The following is a 20,689-nucleotide window of genomic DNA, read 5'->3' as shown; positions in this document are numbered from 1 at the left end:
CTCTTAAGGCATGGTTAAAAAGTTCTGATTCTATAACTTGTATCTCTGATATAACACCAAAGCTTTAATTAAGCAGTTATCTTAGATATTTCTAAGTTATTTAAATGTGAAAAAAAACAAAGGATAATTTAAAATAAAATATATTTCTTATGAACACTAATCCTTTTACAAATTATTAATCATAAATTCAACATTTACATGTATAGTTCTGCTTTAACTGTTTTGAAAACATGAATTTGCTCCACCACCACTGAGAGATCAGGGGAACACGAGCAGGGGGAGTGGGAGAGGGAGAAGCAGGCTTCCCGTGGAGCGGGGAGCCCGATGTGGGGCTCGATCCCAGGACTCTGGGATCATGACCTGAGCCGAAAGCAGACGCTTAACGACTGAGCCACCCAGGCGCCCCATAAACTTCCTTTTAAAAATATTACTTTATAAAAACTACAATTTGTTTTAATAAGGTCTTAATTTAATAAAAACGAATGAAAAAGATTAGTGGAGTTAGCATTGTGTCAAAAGAGATTATTTCAAACTAGTCAATAACTCTTTTGAGTTTAAATCCCTACCATATACCTCTATTCTTTAATCCTGTTAACTTTATAGTAATTATTAATCTAGAACATTGATTAAAGAGATATTACTACTATTAGGCTTTCTTTGACCTGATGCCCTGTTTTGGCAGAATATCCCAGGTGAGTCATGTTGTGTGGACTATACTCTGGACACTACGATATACAAATACTGAATGCTCCAACCTCAGAAATGGTGTTCAGAGTTAGTGAAAAGACACGGAGCATCCTTGAGGTTCCTCTCTGATCTGTGATGTAATTTGCCACATAAAATTTATTAGTTCAGTTGTTACTAAGAGCAATCAATTTACAATAGCAGTACTTAGGAAATTCACACTTAAAAATTTTACAAAGATGCCCATGATGCTTTCAAATGTGAATAAAAGAGCCAATTGCAAGACAGTATAAATAGTATGATACAATTTTTGTAAAAAACCAAGTATACAAGTTTGTATATCAGTAAAATAAATGACCTGTCAGGATACCTAAATTATCAGCAGTGGTTACAACTGGAATGATACTGGTAGAGAATAAGGAGGGAGCACATTTTTACCGTTTATAGCTCTTGTCACTTTTTCAAACAAGATATTTTTTAATAAAAATATATATCAACTATTTTAGTTTAAATCAATCTATGGTGCTATGGACTCTGAGAAACAAACTGAGGGTTCTAGAGGGGAGGGGTTGGGGGGATGGATTAGCCTGGTGATGGTAGTAAAGAGGGCATGTATTGCATGGAGCACTGGGTATTATACACAAACAATGAATCATGGAACACTACATCAAAAACTAATGAGGTAATATAATGTGTGGTTACTAACATAACATAATTTAAAAAAAAATCCATCTATGGTGTTAGAATAGGGTTACCCTGAGAGGGAAGTGGGAGTGGGACACAAGGGAGGCTTCTGGGATACAGATGATTTTCTCTTCCTTGATTAGAGTACTGTTTACATGGATGTGTTCATTTTGTGAAAATTCACTGAGCTATATTTTTATGATTAGTCTACTTTTTACATGAATAAAGTTCACTTAAAAATTGTTTTACGGTAACTTATTGAATAGCATTGTTCTAGTTTAAATGCATATATTTTCTCTTTAATCATATATTCAACAGTTTTCTTTCTTCAGATTCATTATGATTTCTTCCCCCTACTTTTTCCTTAACATGGTTGCATTGCAAATGCATTATTATTATGGAGGGCAAAATGCCTAGCTTATAAAAATGGCATGTAAGAAAATCGCTCACTCATACTCAGCCATAAAAAATGAGATCTTGCCATCTCAACATGGATGGACCTTGAGGGTAGTACAGTAAGTGCAATAAGTCAGACAAAGAAAAATGAATACCATATGATTTCACTTGTATGTGGAATCTTAAAAACAAAATAAGTGAACAAACAAACAAAGCAGAAACAGACCCATAAATACAGAGAACAACTGCTGGTTGACTGGGGAGAGGGGTGGGAGAAGGGGGGAAAAAAATCGCTCATATCTTATGGTATGAGGTAGACCATGAGGTATGGTCACCGAATCCTGTTAGCCTAATTCATCAGTACCTGGTAAAAGAGTATCTTTTGAAACACATAATTTCCTAAAACAGATGGAAAGGAAAAACAGGCAAAAGTGACGTTAAACAGGCAACACAGCTTGTTTCCTAAGATCAAGAGTCTCTTAGGGCTTGTCTCCCTCTCTGGTTTCGTCTTGTTTCATTTTCTCCTCTCTTCCCCTATGATCCTCTGCCTTGTTTCTTAAATTCCACAAACTGAGGGTTGCTGGAGGGGAGGTGGGTGGGGAGGATGAGGTAACTGGGTGAAGGACATTGTGGAGGGTATGTGTTGAAATGAACACTGGGTATTATGTAAGACTGATGAATCACATGAAAAAAATAATACATGTTAATTAATTGAATTTAAATTAAAAAAAAGAAAAAAAAAACAGGCAACAGAGCTAAAGTCTTAATGACAAAGGGACCCCAAGGAAATTGTGTATGGTGGTTCTTCCTATGACAGATTCTGTGTGCACATCTATAAACATGGAACTACCAAAGTCAGAGTTGGAAGGAACTTCAAAGATCATTACTGCATCTCATACTCTCTCAACCAGATTTTAAGTTGAAAGACATGACTAAACTAAAAGACCTAAAATGTTTCAACTGGTTGTTAAGTGGTTGTTTGCTTTGGTGGAACAGTTCCCAGGCCACATAAAATTAAAAGTGTGTTTAATCAAGTATTTGTTGCATTCAGAAGATGAACAGGTCAAACAAGGCAGGTGAACAATATGATTTCGTTGCAGCTCTGTGTACTATACTTCCTATAGGAGAAGGAATGATTAAAACTGTCTCACTATCATTAGGAATATATGGATCATTTTCAGACTTGGTTCTAGTGCCATATATCCTGATCTAATCTGAAATACAAATCTACAAAATTCACATTTTATATAAAATAGTTGAAAGTGTGTAAGGGGTACTAACAAGACAGAAAAGCAAACACTGTAAAATCTATATCTTTAATATACTGAGTAGCAAGGAACAATATTAGTATTTTATTCATGAAGACTACTTAAATAATCTTTACAACTTTATGGGCACATATATGTACATCTGTACATCAAAGTATTTTTGGAAAGGAAAGTCCTATATATGATTAAAATAATATACGACCAAATACATCCTGGGCCATAATTTTATCACTTCTAAATTCTCCTTGTTTAAGAAAAACTAAGGATAATTTAATTCACTATTTTCTAAAATGTCCTAATCAACTTGTAGCATAGTAAAACTGACGTGCCACTATGCCTACTTAGGGATTATAAAGGGTAACAAATATTTTAGTAACTTTATTAAAACATAACCTTTTCTGTTGAAATTTAATATTTGCTTAGAATACAAAAGAACAAAACAGAATTTTATTTTCTGCTTGCTGAAGGTATTTGGGTAAACCTCGTTTTAAGATGGTCTTCTTTCAAAGGTTTTAAATAAGTTTCTGAATGGGCACTGGCAACAAATCCTTTCAAAAAGAGACTTGTCAATTCCATTTTCCTTGATTTTGAAGTGACTTATCTTAGACTTCCTTTTGAAATACTTCTTCCAAATTTTCTAACCATGTTTGGCTTTACTTTATGGATGTTTCTTTTATAGTCTAGAGAAGAAATAAAAAGACATATAAATATGGTAAAAGTATTCAAAGGAATTTTCTCACTATTCATTCAAGTTATAAAAATTTGTTAAAATTACATACATAAGAAGAAAAATTTATCCTTAAAAATTCAGTTAACATGACTTAAAATATAACACGAAGGAAACATTAATAACATTGGTTTCAAAGTAGAAATTCATTTCTCCATATTGCCAACTGAGTTTTTAGTGTACGCATGTGTACACCCCACCCCCACCCCAGCAGGTATCAAATAACATCACTGAATAAACTACTGCATTTAATTTTAGTTCTTTTGAACTAACGCAAGGCTATTCTACAAGCATTGTTCTCTTTCTTTTTGGCAACATCACTTTTTTCCTCATTCTATGGGTTACTTCCCTAAGGCTTCTAAAATTCCATATTTTTCCTATTTTTAGGAGTATAATTTGCATCTAGTACTTTCTTAAGTGCTAATCCTGATCCCATAGCTCTTATTCCTTTTACTGCCACCTCTCAAATGTCCATTCCTCTGGTTCTTCTCCAGCCTTCACAATGATTGTCTACTCAACCAAGTGTTGTTAAAACAGGTGCTGCTGACTTCTCTATGGCTCAGTCTAATCTCTTATCCATTTTCTTGTCACATTAGGTTTTAGTTTTAGGGGCACATATTCTCTTGACAGTATTCTTATTTCTTGGTAAATAGCAGTTACCTTCTTTCCCACTGATGTTCCTTTGTTTTTTTATTTGTACACTGTTAGTTGGAGAACTCAGTTGAATATATTCTAAGAAAGGCAGTCCCAGTTCTCTCCTACTTTCTCTAGTAATTCCTCTTGGGTATTTAGGCATTTTCACTTGGATATCCTAATATACATAAACTGTTACCTTCCCTTAAACTAATACCTCTTTCTTTTTTTTTTTAAAGATTTTTATTTATTTATTTGAGAGAGAGCACAGAGGGCCAGAGGGAGAAGCAGACTCCCTGCCGAGCAGGGAGCCCGATGCGGGACTCGATCCAGGGACTCCAGGATCATGACCTGAGCCGAAGGCAGTCGCTTAACCAACTGAGCCACCCAGGCGCCCTAATACCTCTTTCTAAGTGTTCCATTATCCTTAACAATACATAATCTTTTAACCCAGCTTTAGCTCTTCTTTGCTCTTTGGCAAGCACTGCAGTTTAGTATCAACTCTTACTTCTTCCTATGTAGAATTACTTTATTCACCTCTCTTTATATATGAGATATTTGATGCATTTTATGCCATTCTTAGAAAATATGCATGTTAGAAAAACCAAATCTCTATTTGAGAAGTATCATAAATTTATTATTCGGCTGTAGAATTATGATTTCCTGGAGAATTTTTTAGGAGACAAATGGGGCAGTACATACCCATACCAACTGCACATACACACTGTTAAACATTACTAAGTTTGGCGTACTAAACCAAATAATCATAGTAAATTTTACGTTTCAGGACACTTTTGTTTGATTTTTAAAATGTGCACACAAGGCATTTCCACTGAACTTAAGGATGCCACTGGCTACTACAAGAAGTGAGGATTTATTAATACAGTTTGGCAAAGCTATTGAGAACTTTTATATTATTCTAATGAAGGAGCATTGACAGAAAAAAATAGCAATAATTTTCATGTTATTCTTAGAAACCCTCATTATCTCATGAAACCCCTTTAAATTCCAAATGCTGTAATTACAAGTTCCTTTAGGGAAGAAACCAAACTGGGTCTTAATGATCTTGCTATCTGTCACAGAAACTAGCACATATCAGTGCATAGTAAATAAATACTTCTTAAATGAAGTCTTAGGAATTATAGTGTCAGAAGGACAGAGGTCTGGACACCAAGGCCTAGAAACTGGTTTGTGCTATATATCTCTAACTTCACTAAAGATGTGGTTTTGTTACTATAGATCCATGTCACCACCATTTGCAATTGAGAGGATGTAGTCATAGCCATCAGCATCTTTTTCAACTTGATAATAGGAGTTACAATATGACTGTAACTAGATACAGACTGAAGCCTGGCAATAATTGTACAAATGAGTCAGAGGGCAAATTATTAATAATAAGAGAGAAATTTCAAGTAGATAAAGTTTATCTGTAAAATATAGTTAATCATTAACCTATTAAATAATACATTTAGCTAATTATTTCAATTATTAGTTAAATTATTTATGAATTCTTTTGCAGTATGAGGCAATATGGATAACAAAAAGGATACAGAATATAGAGTTAGAAGTCTGGCTCCACCATGAAATATCTGTGTGATCTCGGGTATTTTCTATTTTGTGTCTTAACTTTTCTTTTCTGTAACATGGATAATCACACTTAACATCTAATAAACCAAATAATCATAGTAAATTTTATGTTTCAGGACATTTTTGTTTGATTTTTAAAATGTGCACACAAGGCATTTCCACTGAACTTAAGGATGCCACTGGCTGGTGATGAGCAGATAAAAGGAGATTCTAATGAAAACACTGTAAGAAAATGTAAAGTAGTATACATATGTTTGGTAATCATGTTATTAAATATCAAATTAAGGGCTGAGACATACCCACTGTTGGTCTGTTTTCTTGTAAGTCCTTTTCACTTGCATTATCTTGTCGAACACGTTTGGCAAATCCAGAATTTACCTCAGCAGTTAATGAAGTATTTGATGCAGAACTGTAAGGGAAAAATTTTTTATTTTAGTAAAGCATTTTTTATAAGTTCTTTTTTTCTCATTTTTTATAAGTTCTAATACATATATGCAATAAAGATTAAAGAGAAAGTAAAATAATAAAATAATAAGTTGCAAAATCACTTAAAAGTAATTGGAGGTACTAAATACCTTTTTGGCCCATAGGGAAATTTGTCGTGATTTTAATGATGTTTATTCAAATTGGAGATTATGACTGTAGATGTATGTAACAATTCTGTAACAAAACATTTTCAGGGTGCTCTGCTAGAATACAAGCCAACACTATTATTCAAAGTGTAGAGATAAAAAGCATCTTGCAAGAGGTGAAAAACTAAGCTCATATTATAAACTTGGAGTGAGAACCTTAATCTGGAGAATATAAACAAGTGAGATTGTTTAGAAACCTTGTTTTCAAATCAAAGCATGGTAAAAGGCTGAGAATCTCTCTCTGATTACTACAATTATAGAAACCGACATGAAAAGAATGAACTATTTTCATTTGTTTTATCTTAAAAAAATTTTATCAATCTCATATACTAAAGGGTCAAATTTCCAACTCAATTCCAGTTGACATATTACTACTAAACACCTACTACTATGGCCTCATGTACAAATAAGTTAGGCAGTAATAACTCCTGTTCTGAAAACTTACATAATGAATATATGGTGGGGAGGGGGAAAAATAAGACAAATACACAAAATAATACAAGGTAAAGTAAAAGACAGTGCTATAGGTTTTCAAACTATAAGGGGCTGTAGGTTCCTGATTTTAAAAGTAGGAAAACAAAAAAACCAAAAAAACAACTGAAAGATTTTGTGGATGAGATGAATTTGATCTGGGCCCTCAAAAATAACAGTCCAATCGTTCTTAACCCAAGGAGGATCAAGTTTTAACAGGCAGGGTTGGGATGAGTGAGGATCCCTCCTCCATACTGATTCAAATAAGCTAATTTTAAGGAGTTTCTGATTAAAAAAGATATCATATACCATTTTACAAGTTGATACTAGTTTGATTTTCAGTTGCATTAACACTTGGAGGCTTCCCTTTTATGGCAACAATTTGCTCTTCTGGTAATCCTAACCACATGGTAAACTGATGTGGGTGTGTTTGAGGAATAGGGAGAAGATGGATTTGTTGTATGGTTATCAAAAGTGGTCAGAAATGGCAATTGAATATGATAGCAAAGAAAAATAGGCAGGAGTACACTGAATGCTGGCAAAAAAACTCAAACTATGTACCTCAACTTTTCTAGAGCCTGTAAGAAAAATGATTATGGTGTAACCAATGGTAATTTTACCTACTCTGTTCAAGAATATAAATGATACCTACCCAAAATGGTAACAAAAAAGTACTAGTATTATGAAAGCAAGGAAATACAGTTGTAGAAAATCTCCATTCTTAAATGGTGCTAAATAAACTAAGTTACAATAATTCTGTTTTGGATACTAAACACCCTTTTTGGATAAGATATGTATCAGCTGTCTAAGGCAAAAATTCTTTTTTGGTCATTTGGTGATTTTTCTTCAAGTATACAGATCATTGTCATTGGTTACTTTTGATAAGTGTTGGTTTTTCCAACAATTTTTCTTAAAATTATCTTTATTATTTTATGGAATGATTTATCACTTTGCTTAGTTCTAGAACATCTGTGTTTACTAATAAATTGTTTTTTACTTGAAAATTAGGCTTTTGAATAAATCTATCTGAAGGAAACCTCATATTTCTAGGAATGAAAACAAAGCCTAATAAAATAAATTGTATATATATAAGTAAAATACATGCAAGCATTTTTTAGGATTTAGATAAAATAATCCACTGGTGAGATGTTTAACATTCATGTTATAAATTTATTTTAGATTTACGTTGGATCATAAGACTTAAAATTATTCAAATTATGTTAAAGAATGTTAAAAAATTATATTAAGAAGAAATTTAAAGACTCTTCTAGTTATGTGCCAAATATATTTCCATAACTATTAATGAAAGTTAAGATTTAATCTTTTGTTCCCTTATATAAACAGTATGTTTCTGCTTAATTAACATATGCATATCATAGTCTTTCAGTTGAGATAATTTCTTGTTGGAACCATTAAATGTCTTTCAAAACAAACCAAAAATGTGTGACAAATGTGAGACTCATTTCTGGGTGCTAAGAAAGATTATGAAACAAACAAAAAACCAACTAACCAAATACACAAAGCAAACAGATCCCCCAAACTCTGATTAATATAATTTGTAAGTAAAATTTTATATACGGATATATTTGTATATTTGGTAGGCTGATTTAGTTAAAACAGTTTGCTACAGTGATATTAAATGAATTAAAATCATTAAAAATTTAGTATTCTCAATTTAAGCAGTAACTAAAAAATTGAGTTTTGTAGGTTTTTACAATATCCAGTGCTTTTGGACTCTAAATTTTTTTCAGAGAGAAAAACTGATACAACTGAATAAAATAGCTATACACCTGGAGCCTTCCCTTCATTTAAAAAAAAGTATTAGAATATACACACACATACACACACACACACCCCTATAAATATGTACATAAAGCTGTTAAGTGGAAAATACCAGAGTTTATTACTCCCAAACTCATGTAGGTTTAATTGGGGAAAGGGAAGATTAAAAAAAAAAGTAATTATGTACATTTCTAGCATTAATCTCTTTTAACCTTAGTTAATGGCAGGATCTAATTATTGGTACCAGAGGGAATGTAATAGAGCAATTAATAGGCTATGAGAAATCTTACTTTCTTTATATGTCCTTTAATATTATTTCACAATATTAGTTGCTCATGTGGAAGCTCTTTAATTCATCTCAAACCACTCTGAATATACAGTTTACATACCTAGACATTTCCTGAAAAACCATTTGATTTTGATAATGATTATGTGTACATTTTAAATTATTGTTAACTATAAGATTTTGCTACATCTTAGTTAACACAACAGAGTTGTGAAGAACCAGAAAAGTCACCAACACTAATTAAGGGAAAGAATAACACAATCCACACAATGAAAATTAGTGATAAGATGATGATGGTTAGCTAGGCTCACTCATTAAATGACTGATACTCATACATGAGTCAGACAAATTGCTTCATTTAAATTTGTGCCATAGCAAAATACAGAATTTTAAATGTCATGGATAGTTAGAGGCATTCTGGAAAAATCAGTCTATTAATTTTAAATCTACATTCCAAGACTCTGCTGTACTTTGGAGGGGAAAGGACAGACCTTAAATGCACCTATGAGATAATACTCTATGTGGCACAAATAGACTATTTGTAAATTTGTTTAGACTAGCCCAGATGATAACAGGTTCATGGAGGAAAATAGGAAACTTAAACAAAGAGTTACCCTATCTTAGGTCTTATACTCTTTTCCTCATAATCACATGTCAAAGAAAAAGAGGTAAAGCAAGTCAGAGCCATTTTACAATATAACCACTCACTATATCTTGTGATTGCATTCAGTGTTGTGGGATATAAAGACTATAAAATGGACTTCATGTCATATAATTCAGTATATTTAAGATTTTTCCTTGTCTTTGATTTTTAGCTGTTTTATTGCTATGTACCTAGGTATGTTTCTCTTTGTATTAATGTTGCTTGTAGTTAGCAGAACTTCTCGAATCTGTGGTTAGTTATCTTTTGTCAGTTTTGGAAAATTATTAGCCAGCATCTCCTTAAACACTGTTTTCCCCCATTTTTTTTCTCATTTCTTTCTGGGACTCAAAATATATACATGCTAGACCTTTCTATGTCCCATATGTCTTTTTCACTCTTCTCCATATTTTCTATCTTATCCCTTTGTACATTGGTTTAGATATTTTTCTGTCAACCTATCTTCCAGTTCACTAAACTCTCTTCTGCTGTGTCTAATCTATTAAATTATTTATTTATTCTTAATTTCAGTAGATTCTAATTTTTCAGTTCTAGAATATTCATTTGATTCATTTTAATACAATCCAGTTCTTTGGGAAATTGCCACTATTTTGTTGAACTTAATCACAGTTAAATTTTTAAAGTCCCTACCTGATAATTTTCTTATCTGAATCACTTGTGGATCTAGATTTTTAGTCATTTGGTTCTGTCTAGTGACATACTTGGTAATTTCTGCTTAAGTGCTAAACATGTGAAAAAACCCCAAAACTGTTGATGTTCTAGTTGGTATATTTCTCCAGAAGTGATTTAATTTTCTTCTGGCTAGCAGGCAGAACAGAGATAGATCACCTCGATCCAAAAGGGACTAAGTTGGTCTGAGGTCTTTTTCAGGCTTTCAAGAACTGGTCTATTTCCAGTTTGCCCTACTCCTAGAGCACAGGCCTTCAAGGGTTTCAAATAAAATCCTGGGGGGTTAACAAGCACCTTTTCCTCTCAATAATCCCTGAACAGTTTTTGTGTCCTAGCCCCATGAGAACGTTAAAATTCTGCTTAATATTTTAGCTTCTTACAGCTTTGTTTCTTGGCCTCTTATGCCAGAGTTCAGAACATGGCAAGTATCTTAACTGCAAAAGCTACACACAGAATTATTTTGTTTCCTAACTCAGTGAGACTGCTGATAGCTGTAGGCTTCCATTTTGTGCTTGGCTTCTATACTTGATGCCATGAGTTGGCAAATACTAAATGGAAAAATGAGGTAGAGAAGGTTTGGCTCTCTATAGCTTGTTTTCCTTTCCTCTGGATCTTAGACCTTCAGGTCCTGGCTGTCTTGGTTGGTCTCCAGTGCCTGGAAAGCAGCTGTTGGTTGTATTTTATCACCTTTTATCATTGTTTTTGATAGGTGGTTTGGTCTGATATAAGCTATATTGTCAAAGCCAGAAATAGAAGTCTCTTCACTCATTACATTTTAGTCATATATCAAAATCTATTAAAGTAATACAATTTTAGGACTGAAGAAATTCATTAATGTATAAAAAGAAAAATACCAAATGAGTAAAAGTTGTCACCAGAAGAAAAGTTATAATTAAATGACATTTTTGAAGGCCAGAAAACTTTTCAATTTATTTTTAATAATCTGAGATACGGAATACTTTATGTAAATAGCAAGTGAAATACTTGGGCTTTATCAAGATCTCCCTTTGATAATATAAATCCAGTGCCACATTCAGAGCAATTAATTATATGTTTTAAATATGAATTCACAGTTTCATACAAGAAATAAAAAGGAGCTGTAGGAATAGAGCTGTAGGAAACAAAGTATAAAGATGATCTTATGTGAGCACTGAGCCAGTTTATGGTTAATTGTACCTTGTTAACTTCCGTTTCCTTTTGGCAGCAGCAGTCATTGCCATGTAGGATGGTACTATGCTTGGTATAGGCAGAGGATGTTTAGTTGAGAATGAAGAAGAGGCAAGCCTGTATATTAGATTAAAAAAAATAAAAAGAGTAATTTTGATTTGTATTATGGAGAAAAGGGGGGCATACACTTTCATCATTACAATACCATTTTTTATGAATATATAAAGAAAAATATTATTCTAGACTATGAAGCCTCTCTCATTTGCCCTGGGGTTTTCTTTTCTCTTTTTTATATCATAAAAAGAGTTGCTCTTAAGAGATTTCTGCATCTTAACAGCATAAAGGTATCATTCTTCTCATATTTGGATTACTTGTGATTATACAGATGGAGTGTACAGGATAGGAAATGAGAATAAGTGAGACAAAATGAGAAGGATGTTTGCTTGGATGACATGTAGTCAACCGTACCTTAGAAATATGATGATTCAGGGTAAGCTGAGGTTTGCTGAGCGTCAATAAAAAAATGTGAGATTTCCTTTAGTGAACATATTAATAAATAATAATTAACATAGTAATCCTCCGATGATGGCTTATATCATCTAACTTTGGAGTATGTAGAACAAACTAAATATATCTTAAGGTTTCTTTTAGCTTATTGAGGGCAATCAACTAAGATATCAGATTAAAGACTTTAAAATATTGTGTTAGTGGATTAATATTTAGAAAGACAGATTAAATGAAGGTAAAACATTGACTTTTGTAATCAAGACTGCATACTTGGCCCATGAAATAGACCTTAAATATAACTAAGGAAGAAAAAGAAAGCTATGGTTTAAAGGCTACGTAAATAACAAAACAAGAACAAAAACACAAGAAGAATTAGAAAATACTCTTTTTTGTACCCTTGTAAAATGTTATTGTTTGATAGTGATTCTTGTTCAGGTAATTTACTCTTCAAGCTCCTGATGTCTTCACATATAGTAAATGTAGAGTCCAAATCTTCCTGTCCATATTCTTTTCTCCTGCTGAGAGGAATATCTACTTCACATAACATTTTCAGAGAATTATCACTGTTTACGTTTGAGCTGATGGTCTGAAAACCTGTAGTATGTGATGATGGTTTTAATAACGTCACTAGAGATGAATTTTGAGATGTTTTTCTACAGTCTTCTGGTGTATACACAATAGGCTGAAGTTCTTTGCTGAGAGAATCATTGAGCTGCAAACTTTCAGACAGTGCAGACTTTTGGGGATGTTTTGCTTTCAAAGGAGAAGGCATTAGTTTTCTTCGGGTTCTTTTTTGTGGAGGAATTTTAAGTAGATTAGATTCACCTGAAGATGTGCCTATTCAATAAAATTGAAAAGAATCTCAGTAATGTCACCTAAATAGTTTTCCAATAACCCTATCAGTTAAACAACAACATCACCACCACCAATAATAAAGTACATTTTCTGCCAATTGATGAAAATTTAAAAGAAAGCTGGAAAGAAAAACAAAAACATAGGTTATTGATAGTAACTCCAAATAATGTTAATGAACTCGTTATAAAGATATTCTAGAACAGAAATAATAAATGGTTAATATCAATACTAATTTGTAGACATAGCAAAATTAAGGTTGGGGTAATCATGAAAACAAATTTCCAACAAATGCTAATGAAATTCATGAGCAATTTCCAGCTTTTATATTTGACTTAGATTTAAGATAACAAAAAAGTATTCAACAATCATAGGTACAGAGATTAGTAACTTGTTCTACTATAAAATATCACCAGTTATTTGTTGAGTGGAAGTCTAGTCTAAATTAACAGGAATGGCAATAATCAATAAAATTCTAGGTGAATGAAAGAATTAAATCTGTTACGATCTCAGGTATGGTGGTTAATTAAGCATTCTGATTGTTTCCTATATCACACATAATTCATAGGTTTTCGAAAATTAGATTAATACCTTAAGATAAATGAACATTAGCTGAAGAGGTCAGAGTACTCTTACATGAACCTCATCACTCTGTACAAGTAAGTCTCCCAAATGTCAATAGGTCACTAAGTTTAATGAACTTTTCTTAACCCTATCCTACAACTTCTGTAGCTTTTCAAATTTCCCTACTACCTCTCCAACATCTGTTACCTGTCTTCCTTCATCTGGTAAGTATATATATTTCCCTAAAGAAATACACTCTTATTTGTAATTGTCCTCTTGCCACTACTTTTTCAGTCACGTGGGTCCCAAATAACCAATTTTCATCATTTCCTCGCATTTTCCAACTTTCACCAATCCTAGCTCTCCTACACTTAAAATTAAGACATAATTCTGATTATGTCATTCTTCTGATTAAAGACTTCTAGTGATCTTTAACATAAACATGATATCCAGAGATTTTCAATAGGGAAATTCCTGTTTCTTGGTCCAAAATTAAGAGACAAATTGTTTTGTTTAAACTTAAGTTTGAATTCCCATAATCTAGACATGCTTAAATATTTACCTCTCAAACATTTTTTTAAAATATATAAAGTAATGATTGATTGCATACATTAACAATAAACTTCATCAACTCGAGTGTGCTAATCTTGTATTTCTTAGTTAACTTTTTTCTGCTTTGCCTGTTCCATTCATGGTGAACTTCAGGTGCCTGACATGAAGTAACTTTGCTTCAAGTGCACTGTCCAGGAAAGAACTACAATGTGTATTTCTGCCCATGTTTTTAAATCATGCAATAAAATTCCCAACTGATGTTAGATTTGCTTTATGATAGAATACTAACTTAAATAACACTGAAAGCTGCGTAAGTGTTATGTATCTCAATAAAGCAATTCAAACTCTCAACCAAGTTAGAAAATATACTTATAACAATCACCAACAGTACATGCATTATTCTTATTATGTTAGTTCATGATAGGCTCTGCTATGGCTAGGTTGACAATTACCCTCTAGGAAAGACAATTGAAAAACAGGAAGAAAAATATGATCCCTGTTCTACTAAGGAATTTTACTTTTCTGAGAACTAGATAAATGAGATCCAGATCTTAAAATAATTTTCCACTCCCCTTAACATGACATTTGTCAAATTTTCCATTACCAGATATTTTTATACTAATGCTGCAGTGTAAAGACAGTTACTTTTCTCCACTGTGCTGCTACCACCAATTTGGTGGCTATTAATAGCTGAAAGATTAACTTCTTTTCCCCTGAGAGGCAGCAGGGGTATATAGAAGATAGAAAACTATATCGAGGATAGAGAGCTGAATTGGGAGTCAGGAGACTTGGATTCTATTTCTGGCTTCAGCAACAACTCACTGAGTGACCTTGGACAACTCATTTAAGCAGTGTGGGCATTAATACCCCCTAGAGAAAAGGGGATAGTACCTTCATGTACAGGGAATTTTCTAGGATTAGATAATATCTATAAAATAATTAGGGTTCAAAGAAAGGCTCTAGAAATGTAAATATACTTCAACTGTTAGCATTACTACTTTCATAGAGAAAGTTATAATTTACTTTTCAGTATTCTATCAATGCACAGTTATCATTAAAAGAACACATTTCAAACAATGTCTCACTTTCAGTTTATCAGATACCCAATTTATCAAGGCTGATGATAAATTGTAATATAAATGAAAAATATTGTTAAAGTATGCACATCTAAGTGTTCTTTGAAAATGCAGGCTTCATAGCAATATTTTAAAACTTAAAACACAATGGAACATTAAATCTCAAGAGATATGGATTATCCAGAGTCACTTTTTTTCTTGCACATAGTATCTAGAGAGGGATAATCCCTGGAGTGGCACTGGGCAAATTCTCAAGATGTGGGCCACTTTTCTCCTACTGCTTGTAAAAAAAACATGGAAATGGGGGCCTTCCATAAGACACTAAAGAAATATCCTCCTGTTCTCCGGGATAATCTGAATATACACCCAACATCAAATTTTGATATAATCAGACTAACAGTTTGTCAGTGAAATCAATAGCAATGTTGTAATGATGTATCTCTAGCCATAATTCTGCTCTCCTGGAAGGATAAAAATGGTAACTTGAAGGAGAAACATGGAGATGTGGTAGTTAGTATAGATTCAAACACCACTGTTTTCCTGAGCCTGGAAGAAGAGATGCTACAAACATAAAGCATATACAAAACACAAATCCAGAGGGTTCTTTTCTTTTTATCCTTTCAATTATTAGATACATAAAATAATAAGAAAACAGATGGTCAATTCAGGACTACTAGGCTGACTTGTTGCTCAGAAAGGTTCAGGAGATAACCTGAGCAAAAACAAGATTTAAAGATTTAAATACAAACTCAACACTCTATTGTAACTACAGTGGGATTATGTCTCCATTTAATCCAAGAAAAGTAAAAGAACACAATAATCTGATATTTCAGTTTGAATATGTTTTCCAGAATATATAAATGCAATTATATAATAAACAATCATTCTCCTTTAGCTAATTAGGTGATAAAGTACATTAAATGGGTTTGGCAAGCTGGAGTGTTGGGTTAGGGGCACTGTACATTTTAACAAGCTTTCAGAAACATTGAGTATGCTAGCTCTATGTCTATAAAAGAGATCTGCTGTACTTTTCCATTAGAGGATGTACAGTAACTTTCCAGAAGACAAGGCTTGGGGTAGTTGTAGTTTCCCCTGATTCAGCCTGGGAAAATACTATCTAACAAGATTCTGTGATTCTTAGGCCTACAGAGTGGAAATGATAAAAAAGGAACCTGGAAACAAATAATACATTATATGTTAAAAAAAAAAAAGAAGAAGATAGCAGGAAGGGAAAAATGAACGGGGGGAAATCGGAGGGGGAGACGAACCATGAGAGACTATGGACTCAGAAACAAACTGAGGGTTCTAGAGGGGAGGGGGGTGGGGGGATGGGTTAGCCCGGTGATGGTATTAAAGAGGGCACGTACTGCATGGAGCACTCGGTGTTATACACAAACAATGAATCATGGAACACTATATCAAAAACTAATGATGTAATGTATGGTGATTAACATAACATTAAAAAAAAAAAAAGGAACCTGGAGGCAGATTATGATTCCTTTAAAAAGGCTTCATAAAATGAGAAAAGGAATCATGTAGTTACAGACTTTCAGGACAAGGGACTCTAATAGATGATGATAGTCAATAAAATATCTCAGTAATGTGGGTGTCACACAGGAGAGGATAGAAAATTAAAATGCATTGTTATAAGGTAGGCTCTTAAAAAGTGGGATAAAATGATTAGTAGCCACTTGGGAGGATAGCAAGTCTTCTCTCCTGGGCCTTTCATCTAAAAAAAAAGCCCACTACACCATATATTTGAGTATAGAAGGTAGTGGGTAGCAATGTATCTTATGGTCTAGAAAAAGCAGTTTTGGGACTTTAACTCTCTAACACATTGTGGGTATACTGCATTTCTAACGACCTGAAATGATTATGATCCATGGCATGTAAGTGAGTATGTTGAAATTCATTTCCAGATAATAACAATAACCATATTGTCAAGACATTTAGAAGGAGAAGTCACTGCTACTACTAATTTCAATCTAGGAACAATGTTTATTTTAATTATGAAAGGAAAAAAAAGTTTTAGTCAACTGTGGTACAAGAGAAACAACTAAGAGGATTGCATCGGCATAAAAAGAAGTCATTGTTTGTTCATCCACCCAGCATTAAGCACCTGCCATGTTCTAGACCTTTGCTAGGTTTTGAGAATCTAGCAGGAAACAAGACATTTAAGAACTTACATTTTAGGGGGAAGAAGGCAGAAAAATAAGTTATCTTAATTAAGATAATCATGACAAATGAGTTGGAAAGACAATAAAACAGAAATGGAATAGAGTGATGGGAGATAGGAGGGGTACTGATTAGATGGCAGGGGAAGACGACTCTAAAGGTCAGATGTGTGATTGGAGGCTTGAATGGCTGTGCAGGAGCCAGTCCTATGAAGATCTGGGGAAAGAAGCAGAGGAAATAGCAAGAGCAAAGACCCGACGGCAACAATAAATTTGTTGAGCTCAAGGAAAGGAAAGAAGGCTAATGTGATTGAAGTGTAGTGAGTCAGAGAAGAGAAGTAAGAGACTAGAGAGATCAAAAGGGGCCAGCCTGTGTTAGGGTTTATGAACAAGATAAAGGTCTGCATTTATTCCAAGTGCAAAGGGATATCTGTGGAAGATTATTTTAAACATGGGTATGATGTGATCTGATTTATGTTTTTAAAAAAGATTGCCTTGCTTGTGGTGTGGAGAACAGAATACAAGTAGGTAAGAGAGGAAACAGAGAAATCAGTAACACAGTTAACACAGTTATTGCTATAGCTCAGGCAAAACATAATGAGAACCTGGACTAGACTGGTAGCAGAAGTGATTGATGTGGGAAGGGTGTTATAATCAAATAACCAGATTAAAATTTTATCAAGTACATTCAAAACATTTTCAATGACATAGATGGGTGTGATTAGCTGCCCAACAACCAGGACCAAAGATAAGGAGTTCGCACAAAGCAGTAGTATTTTGTATAATTTAATCAACAGAAATTGACAACTTTCAGTGAAACCATGAACCATTTCTACATGAACAGAAAAGTTCAAAAGGTCCTAAATGTCATTTCCTCAAATTTGGCATTCTCTTGTTACTGACATCCCCCTTTCCCCAGCCCACTCATTCCATTTGAGGTCTTGTCCTCTACTGAGGTGCTGTTGTCTTCGAGTTTGTTTCCTTTCCTTGTCTAGTTTGCATGTTCATGGACTTGAGGCAGCAGATACTCTCTAGGGTTTGAGGATACAGTTACTTATTCAGAGATGATGGCTGTTATCATCATGTTTGGGTAGCAGTGAAAAGGGAAGAAGGGGAGAGAGGCTAAGTAGGAAATGGTTCTAGAAAAGGGTGGCAGAAAGAAAATTACTAAAAATGGACTTCGGCTCCTAGGAATTTGTTTGAAGGGAGGGAAAGATTTAAGTTAGCAGAATGATACAGAAAGAGTACCCTCTTTTAGGTTAAGCACTTCTACTTTCTCTGCAAATTCATCTCTAGACACTCTCAAGCCACTGACAGATTCATCTTCAGTTCTAGGCATAGACATACTATGATTTCAGATATAAAGACTGGCTACTCCACTCCCAATACCTTGTTAATTGTTGCATTCACTTCCTTAAAAAGGAGCCATTGTCTTTTAATCCATATTTAGTGAAGCTTCAAAATGCAAAATGTGGTCCTGTAATGAATGCATTTTGATCATATAACATATAATATATATGCTATCAGAACCTTCTCTTTTTGATAGGGGAACAACACAGAAAGGCACTAAATACTTGGAAGAATTTCTCACTGGGAGAACCAGGGACTTGGTTGGCTTCACCTTTTATGTGTCACTTTAGAAACATCCATAGTATAAGAAGGGATATGAAGGTTAACTTTGCAAAAGACAATCACTTTTAACTTCCTAATACTGGGTAATAAGGGAAGAATATCATCTGCACACCAGGACAATAGAGGACTTTAGGGAGGATACTATGTAGCTAGAATTGGAAAAAAGGAAGGTTTGGGGGGAGAATAACATAAAAATATTCCCCCATTTCATTGTTCAGTGCTGTCCCTGGGACTTAAGTAAAAGACACTGGCAGAATGTTACTAGAGCCCCTTAAGTTAGGAATAGGGATGAGGGAGTAGGTGAGGTAAAAGGAGAAAGGGTGAGACAAGGCCCATGGGCTACAGTAAAATGGTAATATCTGAATACTAGCAGTAGCACTAAGAGGCCCCCAAATCCAGTCCTGGTCCAGCTGACTCAGTGTTGAAAGGAACACTGATTAGAAAGTGCCTAACCCTGTGGGCCTTGCTGCCAGCATTGGTGGCCACACCACATATGGATGAGAATCTCTTGGGCAAAAAGGCAAAGTTTCTAGCTTAGATTACCTATGGCTCTGGTTCCTGTTCTATACTCTTGGGCCATTAGATCCATGAAAAGGAATGCATTTGCTCCCCCCCCCACCCCATTTCTGGACCTTAATTTCTACTGATTATCAGCAAGTTATATATATAAGTACTTATAATAAGTGTAGTGGATCAGTAAAAGGATAATATAAAGGAATGGCAGAACTGGCATACAAACTCTGGCCTTCTGATAATCCAGATGCATGTTCTTCACCCCTACACAAACTGAGTCCCTACCATAGGGAGAATTAAATCAATTACGATAATGGATAAATAAAACATGCAACATTCACGATTTCATTGTTACTTAAAGTCATGTTTTGTAGATTATCTGATGATATGGAAAAATATACATTAAATTAAATAGTATATAAATTCTACATACAGCATGATTCCAATTTTGAAAACAAATAAAAAGCTCACCCAAAACAAATCAAAACATACACATACTTTAAGCAAAAAAAGGGGGAAAAGTCACAGAAAACAGAAGGAAATAAAGCATAATCTATTAAAATTAGCAAAGATTATAACTGGAAAAATTCTGAGTGATCTTATTTTCTTCTTTAAGCATTTGACCACTTTTTATAATAAATATATACTGCTTCTTTAAAATTATAAATAACAAAAATATTTTTTTAAAGAAGAGCAATGTAAGGAGTGGGACAAAAGTGAATAAAAACCCAGTTCTCTCAAGCCTCAGAAATTCTCTGGAATTGGAGGCAAGAGGTTGTCTCTGAAGGTATAGGGTGGAGCTAAAACCAGAACTGATTGAAAGTCTGCATAAGGAAGTTGGACGCCCCCCCCCCCAAATCCCCTTACCCCATCACTATCACCTATACTAACAGGTGACTGTTCCTTTGTCACCCTGTTAGAAGAAACTTGAGTTACTCTCTGGACCAGTTGAGACCTGGGGCCAACATGCACAGCTGACACAGGGGTTTTTAATAATTTCTCAATAATGAATGCATACAGATTTTTCTCTGACTTCTCTAATACACTGGTGTCAGGCTTATACATCTCCTAAATGTGAAATCAGAGTTCTTTATAGATAAACTGTAACAATAAAAAGACTTAAGTATTGACATTTTCAGGCTCCCCCAAACTATTTCTGGAGATCACCATAA

General features: G+C 33.9%; 1 protein-coding gene across 1 annotated transcript in view; it reads right to left on the bottom strand.

Annotated features, from left to right (window-relative positions):
- Positions 1-3,629: 3,629 nt before the first annotated feature.
- KIF18A (kinesin family member 18A) overlaps positions 3,630-20,689 on the bottom strand; it is a 79,403-nt gene continuing 62,343 nt past the window's right edge. The window contains exons 13-16 of the mRNA XM_021685882.1: positions 12,550-12,991; positions 11,657-11,764; positions 6,279-6,388; positions 3,630-3,712 (exon numbers count right to left, since the gene is read on the bottom strand). Coding sequence (XP_021541557.1) covers positions 3,630-3,712; positions 6,279-6,388; positions 11,657-11,764; positions 12,550-12,991 — 743 coding nt within the window. The remainder of the gene's footprint in view (positions 3,713-6,278; positions 6,389-11,656; positions 11,765-12,549; positions 12,992-20,689) is intronic.

Source organism: Neomonachus schauinslandi, chromosome 11, assembly GCF_002201575.2.
Source record: "Neomonachus schauinslandi chromosome 11, ASM220157v2, whole genome shotgun sequence".
Taxonomy (NCBI): Eukaryota; Metazoa; Chordata; class Mammalia; order Carnivora; family Phocidae; genus Neomonachus; species Neomonachus schauinslandi.
Note: the sequence above shows the minus strand (reverse complement) of the source record. Positions and strands in the feature narration are given on the sequence as shown.